Genomic DNA, 14,394 nt, shown 5'->3' with positions numbered 1-14,394 from the left:
AACATTTTGGCTGTAATCTCCCTTTCTCAGTGCACTTTATTCATCAGGTAGCAATCAAATACTTCATGTAGCTTGACATGAAGAGGACTCAAAGATGTTTGAAGGAAATGGATGTTGAGTCACTTTCTAAAGTGCCACCCGTGGTAATACAAACTCTCAAACTCTGATTTTAGTATCATGTTCCCTACAGAATTCCCCATTACACTCCTTTACATTGAGGAGAAATTCTTCTACACTTAGCCTTGCCAGAGATTTCTTCCCAAATAGTTGTACACAGCTCTGTAAATGTTAGAGTGACATTTGGAGTTGATTTGAAAAGCACGTGTGCTCCTTCTTGTTTCTCCCGAGTCTCTGCCAAGCTTCAGTATGGCAATATAACCTCACTCATCACCTCCCAGGGCTAGCAATAACATTTACAAGCTACAGTTTCCTCTGTCTGCAAATATTTCCACTGTGGTACTCAGTGCTCTTACAGCTCCTTCCTAGGCCAGTTCTTCATGTTTGCAGCCCAGAGAAAGGAGAAGTGAAGTATTTGCCTTTCATTGTGGAGGAGAGGAATTTATTTTTTTGGTAACTCCCCACATAACAACACCTCTTGATTAACTCATACTCTGTAGTGTCTGGTGACAACAGGACTGTAGGAAGGGCATGCCAAACCTAAATGCTGATGGAAACTAGTACATACTACTTTGTAGGGTAGGCACAGGTTAACAGGGGAGTTGGAGAGTTGATTAAATACAGAAGCTAAGCAAATCTAGAATCCAGATGACAAATGTTAGAGAGGTTTATTAATAGAGAGAGAATTGGGAGCCATGTCCCTAATAGTCTTCCCTAGGTCAGTTTAAAATCTGGAAGGTCTCCATTTGAAGCTTTTGTTGTAGACAGGAAAAAATGTTGTTGGATTTTACCTTACATTGGCAGAAGCCTCACAGTTTTAACTAGTTCCTTGAGATTTAGTCCACTTTAAGATAAAAATTCTCAGGAAAACTTTACTGGATTTTGGTATAATATTGAAGCAGAATATCCAGGTGTTAATTTTGAACTCAAAAAAGAAAATTGGTGCTGTTCTAAGAAGAAAAATCAGAACGACTTTTGTTCATAACCAAAGTAATTTCAAAGTCTAAATTCTATGAATCAACATAATTTTTTTTCTGTCTGAAGGACATTATAGTACATGCTCTGTGTGCCTCAGGCTCTTTATTTGACTTTACCTAGTTTTTTTATGTCTTCCATTTTGTGGATACTTAGTCAATAATATTATCTGCAGGCTTTGGTTATGTGTTTGGGAGGACTTCAAAGGGGTAGAAGAATATATAAGGTACTGGAACAGAGGGAGACAGTGGTATGGGAAGAAAATTGGTGAATAGAGTATTGAAATAGAAAATTAGTGAATATTTATTTTCTTCTGACTTTCTAGATAAATAAATAGTGGTTTGCACTTCAGGTTTCTTCATGAACTTTCAGGCTGAGAAGTTAAATGTTTTAATTAATATCATTAAATAAATTTTGCAAGGTTTTAAAAAATATGTTTGGTGAAGAATATTCATCTGGATGTCATCTGGCCTATGTTAACATCTGCTAGCAATTTTTGTCTATAGCAGGGGCCTTATAAGTGACAATTATTACTACTGTTCCACCAGTATTCTTGCATTCCTGAAAATGTGATGAATGCCTTGGAGCTTGCTCTATTATGTCTCACGCTGTTCATTTTAAACTACTTTGTGCACAGTGCAGTGATAAGGATGTCTTATGTAATTACTTTAAATGCTTGCTTAGTCTTAACTGACATATGCTATTCAAATTGGAAAACTAGAACTTAAGAAAATAGTATATACAGCAGAAAGAAGCCAGAGATGGGAAGCAGGAGTGGCAGGTTTTAGAAAATATAAGCTAGAAGAAGCTGAGTAGAAAGGAGTGTACTTAGTCTTAAATAGTGTGAGGGAGATGGAATAATGATATACTGAGTTTCAAGATACAAAGATCTTTTGTAAAGCAGCCATATACCCACTTGGGAGTGGAGAAAGAAGGTAGCATCCTAATTTGAAGCAAAGAAAAACTTGGATTGAAGTTGAAAAAATACTTTTGTCCTTCAGAGAGATAAAGTACCAGCAAAATCAGTCTGGTTTCTTTACTTTTCTGTAGCTGTATGTGTCCAAGATTTTTACTGTTTTATTCTTATGAGTTTCCAGTGGATAACAACTCATAATAATACTATTGACATCTTGTCAGTTTGAAATCTCTAAAGCAGAATAGCTTTGTACTTACTAGCACAGTAAACCCTATCAGTGGCTTATTAGTGGTATTTATGGTTTGCATGGTATTTTGCTAGACTAATAAATCCCATTCTTATTTCTAATGTAATGCTTCAGTTTAAGCAGGTTTTTAAAGATGGTTTTGTGTTCTCTCTTATTGTCCCTCTCAGTGCTAGTGAATTACATTTACATCCCTTCAAATTGCTCTTTCCTGTTTGGTGGACTAAGTTTAAGGTGAAGTCCAGTGACAATGAGATGGGTGATGCTGTGGCAGGGCCGGTCCCCAGGTCCCACAGTGTGCCAGCCATGGGTGCTGCTGGGCCAGGCCCTTCTGCAGCCCTGTCACTGTGGCTCTGCCTGGCAATCGCTCTGAACCTGGCCAGCAGATTGACTTCCTGGCCTGAGCATGGACCTGCCTCATCACCATGAGGTTTCCTGGCTCTTGGTTGGACCTGGCCTCCATTTGCACATCTGTGCCACTCACCTCCCTGTGTGTGTGGGACAGCCCTGGGCAGCAAGGCACTGGCACAGGGAACTCCACAGCTTCTGGCACCCATCCTGATGGATGATGTGCAAGGTCCCAACCGCTTTTGAGCACCTAAAGTTCCCATCGTGTCTTTATCCATATCTTTGTCCACCAAAACAGGAGCTTTTTCTCCTGGATTGTCATCAAATTCAGTCTGAGTCATTACATTTGGGCTTCCCAAATTACTTGTCAGGCTCTTTTTGTTGAAACTCATCTGTATGGAATCCACTAAGACAGGAAAGAGGATTTATTGCTTCTTTTTAAAAAATATATATTTAGTGTGGTTTTGTTTTGTTTTAAAGTGTAATTTTGGCTTTCAGAAAATCTATTTTTTATCTGGGGCCATGTGTCTGCTGCTGGATATGTGAGGGCAGGAGGTGAGCTGCGCAATCAATGCCTGCAGGAAAATGTTCGGTTTGCGAATACAAAGGTTAGGCACTTTAGGGATATTTGAATTCACAAGAACACAGAAATCTTTGCTCTAAGTGTTTTGGTCTCACAAATGTAGCTGGGGAAAATGTTCTGTGCCCTGAACTCCTGTCACTGGGGACTGCAACTTTCATGAAGTGTGGATATTTAAAATTCTTTTTACACTGTCACCTTTCTGAAAATTTCAGTAAGAAACTACACTGTATTGTAGTCTGGGGGGCATAGGAAAAAGACCACAGGGAAGAACGGAAGACTAGAGAAAAACTAAAAGGGAGGAGAAAGAAAAGAGGTGAGGAATGGAGATTAATGCAAGAGAGTGGTTTGAAAGCAGGAGAAAAAGCATGAAGAGGTCTTAAATAATTTTCTGTCTGTATGCTAAGCATATGCCTGTTCCATCTCCCTAGGAGGTTTATGCAGAGCCTTGTGTGGAAGCTGCAATGAATTGCTCCTTTGGATGCTAAGTGTAAAATTAAAACTGGCAGGGTCTGAGAGCACAAGACTGGGAAGCTAATTGCTCCTAATAACATACTGATTTTCACAGATTTCTGGCATTATGTCAGAGCACTTTTGAACGAGCACCTGATTTCTTCCTCTTCCTGTCTCCAAGCTAATGGCAATGAAGCTTCTGGCACTGGGATCACAAATAAATGCCACTCAATATTTTTGTCTGTACAAATCTGTGGGGGTCTCAAACATGATTTCACATATTGTTCCTATGCATCCAATATAATAGCTGCCCTAAAAGTAGAAGGGTGGTAGAAATGTGCATGTATTTTAAACTTGGATAACTGTGCTGCTGCCTGTATTTATGGTGCTGAACAAAGCATACGGTCCCATTGCTGCTGATGGCTGAGGACAATTGAATGGTTGCCTGTGTTCAGGCAGAAGTTGCCAGCACAGGTGTCTGGGAGGCTGAGGTCATGCACTTGTTGCCAGGTTACATTCAACCCTGAGCAGTTTTGCTGTATGCTTTGCTCAACTGTAAAATGATTTTCTCAAGCTTTGGGGACTGACTGACAGGAAAAGGAAATAGGTTTTTCTTGTATGACTGCTACTAGGCAATACCCTCCTCTGAAGGGGTATTTTCATAACTGGAGGGAATGTTCTGCTTGCAAGATGTGCTGAAATGCTCTCAGATACTCCAGACTGTGAAGGCTTGCAAAGTGAGAATGAAATGTTGTCATTTTTGGAATACATCAAGTGCATAGGGCACACATAGGAGACAGAACATTGTCTCCTGGGATTGTGTAGAGGCTGTTTCAGCTGTTTCAAGATATTGAATTTTATCTGCTTAATTGTTACAAGGTTTCATCACATCATGTTTGTATAAGACTGGCTGGAGAAGGGACAGTAATACCTGATTTAGGCTACTCTGGAATGTCAGCTGAAACACTGTCTTGACTTTTATGTCATCTTCAGCAATTTGGAGTATTCTTCAGGTCCTCCTTACATAAGTATAATAGTAAGGGCTGGGATTTCTTGTCTAAGGACAGTAATTATCTGGCAATGGGATCAGTAAAGCTGAAGGACACAAGTTCTTACTGAAGGGAAGAGACTCATTATTACCATGCTTTTGGTTTGTTCTAGTCACTGCAGAAAACTCCTGGTTTTGAAGCACCTAATGCATGGCACTGTGGAGATGGAAGCAGCAGAGCTGGGACACTTGTGTCAGCTACTCCCACTCATTATTCCAATATCCTCCAACCCCCTTCTCCCAGATATTCATGTGCTAGGGCCAGCAACTGTTTCATGCAAGGCACATCTGAGCTGAAGGCGTCAAAAGAGCCATTTCATGCTTGGCTGCATTTTCTAATACAATCTGCAGAGAGAGAGAGGAAAGAGAGCAAGAAAGGTTTGTGTGTACATAGGCATTGCCTTTGAGTGTATGTATAATATACAGTACATTTAGTTCCAGCTTGCAGCTGTGGGTGGCAAGTGAGTGGTGCAGACGTGAGGGGGAAGAGAATTGCACTTTGAAAAGAAGAAACTATTCTTCCACCTTGAAAAAGAAGCTTTCTTTCCTCCTCTGTTTCTTGGCCAAATGAAGATGTGGGACCCCAAGGGAGCACTGGCAGCTGGTACCAGAGATGTGTTTAATGTAATGGCTGAGTGGGTGATGTGTGTAGAAAGCTTTTTGCCTACAGACCATGACAGTGTGTGGTGAGTGCAGCTAAAAAAACTGATGAGCAGGGATGTTCATCTTAATGGTGCTCCCAGAAAAGTTTTCTTAATATGTTTGTGTGTCCTATGACTGCAGATGTGCTGCATTCCAGCTATTAGTGTGGTGGGTTGCTGCACCAGCACAACTATAGTGATGCCCACCAAATGTTTTGGAACCATATACATGTCTTTGTCAATTTACCAGCTTATTTATTTATCACCTCAGTTGCATATTTATTGCATTGCATGAACAGTTCTGTTACTGCCCATTTTGGAGCTTGCCATGGGTACTTTATGGCATGGACACTTCGCTGTTCCTCAGTTTCTCATCCATTTAACCTACTGACATTTAGACATTGAGAGGATGTAAGGTTTGGCTCTGCCAAGCTTGCTGTTTCCTGATGGAAGTTCTGCTCGCATTGGCTGGGAAAAATGGGACGAAGGAAAACATAAGGAGAACATCATCATTCCAGATACATGTTTTGCACTTGGATAAATTAGATGGGCTGTTAATTTTCTAGGTGTGGTGAGGTGGTGGTTCCTGGAGAGAATCCCAGTCAATAATTTGGAAAAACTTCAGGTGAATTGAACTGGATGAGGTACTGGTAAGGGAGTTTTAGAGCAATCCATCCCCATGTTTCTAGGAAGCTGAACCAGTCTATTTTTTTTTAAACTCTGGCATTTTGATATGTATTTTTATGGTAGAAGCCCAATATGGAGCAATACTCTACAGCTCTGCCTTTGACAGGGGTTGGCTGTGGGGAATATAAATGCTCTGATTAATGTATTAATATATTTATGTAGATTAGTAAAGTTTGCAGATAAAAATGCTTTTGAGCATACTCCGTGAAGAAACAATGATTGCCATGCTGAAGTGCTTGCTGCAGTTCTAACGGAAGACTTTAATTCTACCCCTTAGAGGAGAATATCACTTTCTGCAGGCAAGACCCTGAACAAATAGAGAATGCTAAATTTAACTCTTTTCCTCAGCTGAAATTCCAATTTTCTTTGACATCTTCAGAGATTATAGAAAAATATAACTTCTTTCTTCAATTCTTCCCCTCCTACTGGCTTTCACAGTGTCTCTATATTCTAACTTTTCCTGCATTTGAATGGCACTTGCAATGGAGTTTGGTTTATTCCTTTCTTCATTTGCATTGATTGTGTCAGCAGAGCTCTACAAACACTGATTGTTAATAAGTAGTAGAAAAATAAACTCAAAAAATGGAACAAATCTGATTTAGAAAAGACCTATTAGGAAATTCACTTTATAAAGTTGTTTGTCTTTAAAGTGATATCAATGAAATGAAATTTCTCTCTAAATAAGCAACAGCAAGAGTACCAGAAATTAGAACTCTAGTCACTCTAGTCATTGCTGCTAGTCCTAGTGAAGGATGGTCTTCAGTGCACTGAAGGAAATGTGAAAAATGAAGGCTTTGCTAGCTTATAATCACAAAGGGGCTTTGTCCTTACATGCTTGACCTTGGGAACTGTGTGTCCAGCTGTCACCAGTTGCAGTGAACACCATCTCTTTCTTTGCTGCTCATATTTGCCCTGCAGGGTTTCTGAGTGCAGTTAAATGTTGCACTGTTCCCCAGTTATATCCCTTTCTGTGCAAGTGCTATGGATTCTGTAAGCACAGTACTCTCTGGTAGATGTGAGGGTTCCTCAGAGGTGTAACTTCTAATTTCTGCAATTTTGCTGTTTCCTTGCAGAGGCCTCTATCTTGAGCTATGATGGCAGCATGTACATGAAGATCATCATGCCTATGGTTATGCACACAGAAGCAGAGGATGTGTCCTTCCGTTTCATGTCCCAGCGTGCTTATGGGCTGCTGATGGCAACCACCTCCCGAGACTCTGCTGACACTCTGCGCCTGGAGCTGGATGGAGGCCGGGTCAAACTTATGGTCAATTTAGGTATCGTATAAACACTCCCACTGCCCTCTTCTCTGTTAGTTTGGGCTTGTGATTAGTGTTTTCTAAAGTTATTTCATTTATTTTCTGTTGGTTTGATTGGATTGATTTCTAAAATATCTGCTGAAACTTTTATAATTATATTCTCTTGCGGAGAGAAATTCTCTTCTGCATTGCTGCATGAAGATTTGCTGTCAGTTCTTCGTTATGGACAGTGTTGGTTTTTAAGTCTTTAAGTTTTTAAGTTTCCTTTCTTGGTCTGGGACTGGTGAGCTCTGTGTGAAACATGCTACTTGGTCCATCTTTTGATCAGTTACATCCCTCATTCATCCAGCATCACTCAAAACAGTCAAAGGCAAACATGGAAAGGAAGCAAACTGGATATGGTGGCAAGAAGAAGTCCTATGAACCCCCTGTCCTTTGCATCATTTGGCAGCATTTGATACCGCTTGCCATATTTTATTTATCTAATAAAAAAGCCTGGTCTTTTTCTTGTGTCTTTTTTAAAAAGAAATTTACAACAATAAAAGTGCATGCCCCCATCCCAAAGGGCTGTGTTCTGTCTCCTTAGAGTTATGCTTTCCCAGAAAACAATTTAAAAAGACAATTATAAACAAGTCCAACAATAAGAACAATAAAAAAAAAATTGGGAGTGAATATGCTATTAGATTAGCCTCAATTAATTTTCTTGCCAGTCTTTAGGTATTCTACAGAATGATAATTTTTTAAAGAATGTAAATACATGAGTTGAAGCTTTCTTTCACTTTCCAGTGATACAGCTTGTTGCTTCATGTGCTGACTCAATAAGGCAAAACAAACACAATAGTGCATAATTTTATACCTCCTATATGAAGGTTTGTGGATGGTCCATGAAAGCTTCTGTCAGCTTTTAAAGTTCCAAAGTCCACTGGAACAAGTTGCACATTTTTAGAGTTAATAGTGTCACCATCTTCAGAGCTCTGCTGTGCCTACCAGGAGCAAACCATATAGCAGCTTTGTTTGTAGAATATGTTGTCCTCTGAAACTAACTTACTTGTTAAATTTGCATCTAGTGGTGTTTCTTTTGGTTTTAAAATTGTGACCCAGACCTTGTTATTTACTTTTTGAATAAGGAAGTGAAGATAAGAAGATTAATCAAAAAAGTTCATAAATCTTAAAAAAAAAAAAAAGTGTCCATCTAAAAGTCTATAGAAACTCTTGCCTTCTAGTAAATAAAAGCTAAACACCAACCAAAAAACCTCCATATATTTGCATATTTGCTCTGCTTAGCTTGACAGAAGAAGCATAAAACATTATCGAGTCTGTAGCTGCATAAGTGCACTTGCTATGCTAACCAGACTGGCCTGTAGGACAGATGGAATAGATGAACCTCAGCTGTGTAAGTAACTCCTCAAATAAAGAGAAATGGCACTCTGATGATAGCCATCTCTGCCTATATTAACTCTAAGTGAAGGAGAATTTCATATATTTGCAGAGTTTCTCTGGAGAGCAGCTCAAAATAACTGCTGTTGAGCCTCCTTACTTGTGCAATGAGAATCTTCCACAAAACCCCAGAGCATTTGTGCATCTATATGTGTTTGCATTTTCTTCTGATCTAATTAGTTGTTAATAATCAAGAAAAAAAGATTATATTTCCCCCATTTCCTTTCTTGAAAATTATGGCTAGCTATTTTTTTCTCAGAAAATAAAATTAATTGCTAAAAATTGGTAGTGGCATGCTTCTATTGGGGAAGTGTTGGGGCAACTGAGTATCTTCCCAACTCTACAGTATCCTCTTGTAGCCCAGAGCCAGTTCTTTTACTTTCCAAGCCCTAGTTCCTCTATTTGTTGAAAGGAGAATTCTTTGCACCCTGTGAAGGATGTGTTAGTATTTTAGTAAGGGTTGCTTTTATCACATTTGATATTCCCACATGAGAAGTACTACAGCATGAAAATTGCCAGACTTCATAAAAAAACTGTCACTTTTTTGTTCTGAGAAAGATAGCACTAGTTTGATTCTGTTATATCTGCTTAAAAATGAATGAGAACTGGGGAAATTACTAATTTTGGGTGTTTGTGGCCTCCTAGACTTAGACCCTAAGTGGATATGAGGAGGGTATACACCCTGAATATACTTATTTTTTAAAGCTTACTTTTTCCTTTCCAATTTTCATTATATCATGCTGGCAGAAGATTTTTTTCCCCTCAGGGCCTGTCAACATTGTAAGCCTGATTGGCACTGGTCACTTTTGGCACTCACTGGGATTTGTTATGCCATCACTTAGCCTAGAGGTGGACTGCTCAACTCTGTCTGGCACCTAAAAGATGTGGCTAAAGATTTGACAGATGGTCTACACATGTTTAGGAAAGATATGTTGTTGACAGCTTAATGCAGGGACAAAGTCTTTAAACAAACCCCTGTGTAAACTGAAGGCTGATTCTGTGTAGTAGCAGGGACTGAAGAAATGTGTATGCCACATTTTGCCAGCTTTTCAGTTGTGAATTTTTGTGAGGTTAAATCTTCCCCGAAGTGACTATGGGCTGAATCAATGGAAATCTGCCAGCACTCTTCTATGTCTAAGAAACAGAGGGGTACTTTAGACTTTTGGAACCCAGATTGAGCTTCATCTCTCCTTTACTCAGATTTATAAAACTGTCAGAAAATGTCCTTGAAACAGGACTTTCCTTCTACCAAAACAGCAGTTACATTGCTGTTGAAAAACAGAATTTGAGGAAGAATCACCTTATCAGAGCCATTCATTTCCAGTTGTTTACTCTAAGTCACAATAACTCTGTACGGAGACTGCTCATAGCCCAAATGTCACAAACAAGAACTAAATCTTTGTCCGACCTTGCCAAAATCCCCTTACCAGTGAGAAACAGTCAGCACCACCTCTGAAGATCTGAGTGTGCTTTGTGCTGACTAGCTATACATCAGTATCCCCCGAGCATCTAACCCATGATAAATGCCTGTGAAAAAGGACTGTTTTGAGGGGTGAGTTACTTAATTGTGCTTTTCTTATGTCATTTAATATTATTACTAAGAGCTGTCTCTTTCTTCTCTTCTGTGATCTATTCCATTTGACTACTTATTATCATTTGTGTCTTTATTAAGGTCTTTCCTACTTTTTTTTTTTTCTTTTCCTTTTTATTTTTTTTTTTTTTTTGACTCTTCTGTGTGTTTCAGTTGTAAAGCTTTCCCATGCCCCATCAGCCATGGTAAATCAAAAGATGGTATTCGACCCTTCAAAGGCCTGAAGCCTGCGGCCCGCACGGCAAACAGCCCTGAGAACAGAGCGTACGGAGCAGCCTGCAGCGGCTGGCATATCCCTCTCACCCCTCAGCTCACACTGCCCAAACCAGCCAGGGGAGAGACACATGGTGGGGCCTGGGTGGGCATGGGCAGCTGGGAGCTTGCTCTGCAACGGAGGAGGGAAAGGAAGAGCAGCAAGGAATAATTCTCTCAGGAAGGGGGCAAGGAAGTTGCTTCAGACCTTTCCAGTGTGGGTGCCTGAGGCACTGCAAATCTTCATGCTGACAGCATGACTCTCAGTGGAGTTTTTGCTGTGCGAAGAATAGAAATCTAAATGTTGATACATATCTCTGTTGAGAGGATTCTGAAGAAATGGGTCTGGAGTGGAAGGAGAGAGAGATATAGATGTTAGGGAAATCATAGCTTGGAACATGCTTGGGAGTAATTTTTGATGCTGAGATGATGTGCAGAAAGGGAAAGAAATGGCTGGTCTGATAGAGAGATCCATGTTCACATTTTTCCTCCTATTTATAAGTGGTAGGGTTATAATGTTATACCCCCATTCATTAAAGATTATTTCAGTTTTTTTTCTTCCTGGCCTGGCATATCTTCAGGTCACTGATGACTAGGATAAGTATTTCCTGCCTCGTCTCATTTAAGGAGGTGTAATCATCTCTCTCACCTATCTTTTCCTAAAATAAATCCTGAAGGCTGTTAGAACCACATTTGTCTGTCCAAAAGGGAAAGTTTCTTTTGATATTTCTACATGAAAATAGTGCAAGTAGGAGATAGGCAAGGAGCCTCAATATAATGTAGGGTAAGTGTGCACAGGACTTTATCTGGTTTTCCCATAGGAAACAACTCGGAGTAAGCTTAGAAAAATTTGGGCCTTGATTAACTTTTTTGTCCTATTCTTGCCCTAAAATACTCTTCCACAACCACATATAGCTGCTTATCCAAAGGAAAAAACATTTTGTCCTCACACAGTAAAGGTAGCTTTCTTTTTTATTCAAGGATTAAACAGCCTAAAGGCTTGGCAGCATCAAATAAATATTACTATTTTCAGAGAAAAAGATAAAAATGGTAAGAAACACAGGCCTAAATTACAGATCTGTTTGCTGCTAAAGATACCTCTATTCAAATAATGGATCCCTTGTGTTAGCTGATTGCAGTCGAGTTATTTAACCTTTTTGGAGGAGAGTGTCTTTGGCCCATTTTCCAGGTGATATGCTCTGGAAAACCTTTCATCTGAGCACTAAGAAAGGAACTTCTGGTGTATATTAGACAATTAATGAAAAGAAAGTAATTGCAGGAGGTTTTCCCAGCTAATTTTGCTACCCATGCGGTAAGAGACTCTATTTTCACTTGCCTACTACCCACCACATTCCTTTTCCAGTTGCTGAACTGGTAGGTGACTAGGTTTACAGCTGTTCAGGCATACTCATCTCCAAAATCTATCTCAGAAGTAAATACTGATAACAGGGCTGAGTGCTCCAGATGATGATTACCAGAAGTCTTACTGCCCTGGTACTGTGCAGCAGGAATCCCAAGGAGTTTTTAAAATTATTCCTGAATTAGCCAGATGCTGCTGTTTTGAGCACAAAGACCAGACTACATCTGCACCTCACTGCCAGGAAAAACCTCTGCTTTGGATTTGTACTGTTTTACTAGTTTAGTGGAACATAAGTGTTTTCTTCCTTTTCAAAAACTCATTTAAGAGGGCGAGAACAACTTCATGTGTTAATGGTTGGAAATTTTTTTTGGACTGCTTTGGGCCAGGCTCAAAATTAAGGCAACAAAAAAACCCTTTGCACATTCTTTGATGGTAATGTGGATGATATGGTGGTGCTGGGGTAACAGTGCAAGAAGATACCTTCTCTTAGCTACCCTGTAGGATCCACACTGACCCAGTTAGATGAAAGCTGGATGGGGAGCTGCTTTGCACCTGGGTGTTTCTGTCTGGCTCCCAACTGCATGGCATTGCAGACTGTGCTCACTGTCTGGAGATGTAGTAGTGCCATGTCAGTGCACTTGTCAAGGCAGCCCTCTCAGTGGCCCGGACTTCCATCCTTTGAAATAGGAATCTTGCAGTGAAGATAAGGGTTACACTGGTTTTCAGTTTGAAACATCTATCCCTTAATCTGGAGTAGTGTTTCAGCCTGAGGGCAAGCCCTAGGACAAATAGTTATTTTGGTATCACTTAAAAACCCCACAAAACAAAACTCTGCAGACATCAATAACACAAGAGTGATTTTAAGTGTCTTTGATGAATGTTGCTGAAGACCAGCCATGTATGTTTCCCTTTCCAGCACACTTGCTCTTTAGTCTGTAAGAAATTCCCATGTTCCAGCTGTAGCAATTCTCTTGACTTCACTTGCCTGTGGTGAGACTTGGGTGTCTCTCTTGCTGTCACTCTCCATCAGGTCAGAGAGGGAAGTTCCCCTGCATGTACTTCAGAGCTCCCTTTACCCCACCCAACTCCTGTAAGGGATATAGCCACCACTGTATGGTGATCGTAGCGGTTGCTCCAGGGCTGTTTGCTCCCACTTTTCTGTTGCGGTTGACGACACATGACAAACCTAATCGCACAAAACCAAACCCAGATTTTCTCAGGAGAAGTTCTGCTTGAAAACAGACTCTCTCTGGCTATGTTACTCGTGATTGGTATGTCCCTGCTCATTGCAACTTTTTATTTATTATTTATAGACTCTTGTTCTTTCCCCTCCTTCATTTTTTTTAAGAACTGAGTTAAGCTGCTGAAGTAATTTTCCTACATCTGTCTGAGCGAACATAAAATTGGCCCAGTAAAGAAGCAAACTGCATTATATTTCTCTGCCTTTCTATATAATCTCCCTTGCTGGGCCATATCTCTGTAATAAATACAACCTTTCCTGGTGACCAAAACTCTAGTTGTCCAGACAATGTGTGCAGTGCATGGTGTTATTACTCATGGCCATGATTTCCTGAGAGAGGGCCAGCATAGCCCAAGATATGTAATAGCACTAATATGAAAGCCCATGTTAGAAGCCACAGCAGTTGATGTTCACAAGGCTGTAAATAGGCATTTTTAAATGAAAGATCCTCTTATGGATCATATCCTGAGATATGCTGAGCATTAGTGTGTTAAAAGAGAGAAGCAATGCTCAGAAGCCCTCTACTCAGGCTCTCCTACCTCAACTTGCTTTCTTTGTGGAGACTCTTCCATTACCATTTATTAGATTCCACAAGCATAACTATTTTTCTCTCCTTGTACCTCTCTTTGTCCCTCCCTTGCCTGTGACCTCTGAATGAAGCAGGGCAGCAAAGGTTCCCAGATCTGCCACTTCACTGCCCATTTCCTCTTCTCCCTGAACGTTACAAACACTCCACTCAGCCTTAGCGTTCAGACAGCAAGATGAGATTGGGCTCTGAGGAACTGGCGGGGCTGGGGACCTTTGAAAGACTTCCCCATTCTCCCTGCCAAGCCCAAAAAAAAGTATTCCCAACCTCCAGAGCTAGCTGAAATCTGGGCTGGGCGTTCGTGCGGTTAGCTGTTTGCAAGTGGCCATTTTATGATAGGACACAACTGGGCAGTATATTAACCCTTTCCTCACCTGAGCAGACAGTGTCAAATGTGTCTGTGCACATATTAAAAAGTGTTTTGGGCTGGCTTTGGGGGAATTAGAAGAGGATCTATCTTTGGGAGAGCTGGAAAGAGTTAAATATTGCACCAAAAAATCTCACAGGCTGATTTTACAGGTATTCTCTGTTGACAGATGGTGTATTTATGCAATAACAATACAAATTAATTTAAAATAAACCAAGTGTAAACGTTCACTTTGAGCTTCAAGCTTCTTAGATAAATTGCTAAAGGTGTCGAAAAAGCAAAATGACACTTGA

General features: G+C 40.2%; 1 protein-coding gene across 7 annotated transcripts in view; it reads left to right on the top strand.

Moving 5' to 3' along the window:
- The window catches only part of NRXN3 (neurexin 3), a 963,379-nt gene that overhangs the window by 328,658 nt on the left and 620,327 nt on the right, over positions 1 to 14,394 (top strand). For all 7 annotated transcript variants that reach the window (XM_021542850.3, XM_021542849.3, XM_077784015.1 and 4 more), the window contains exon 10: positions 7,083 to 7,286. In XM_021542850.3, the coding sequence (XP_021398525.1) occupies positions 7,083 to 7,286 (204 nt within the window). The remainder of the gene's footprint in view (positions 1 to 7,082; positions 7,287 to 14,394) is intronic.

The sequence above is a fragment of the Lonchura striata genome, chromosome 6 (genome assembly GCF_046129695.1).
Source record: "Lonchura striata isolate bLonStr1 chromosome 6, bLonStr1.mat, whole genome shotgun sequence".
NCBI classification, from domain to species: Eukaryota; Metazoa; Chordata; class Aves; order Passeriformes; family Estrildidae; genus Lonchura; species Lonchura striata.
The sequence above is the reverse complement of the archived record's forward strand: the minus strand, read 5'-3'. Positions and strand labels throughout refer to the sequence as shown.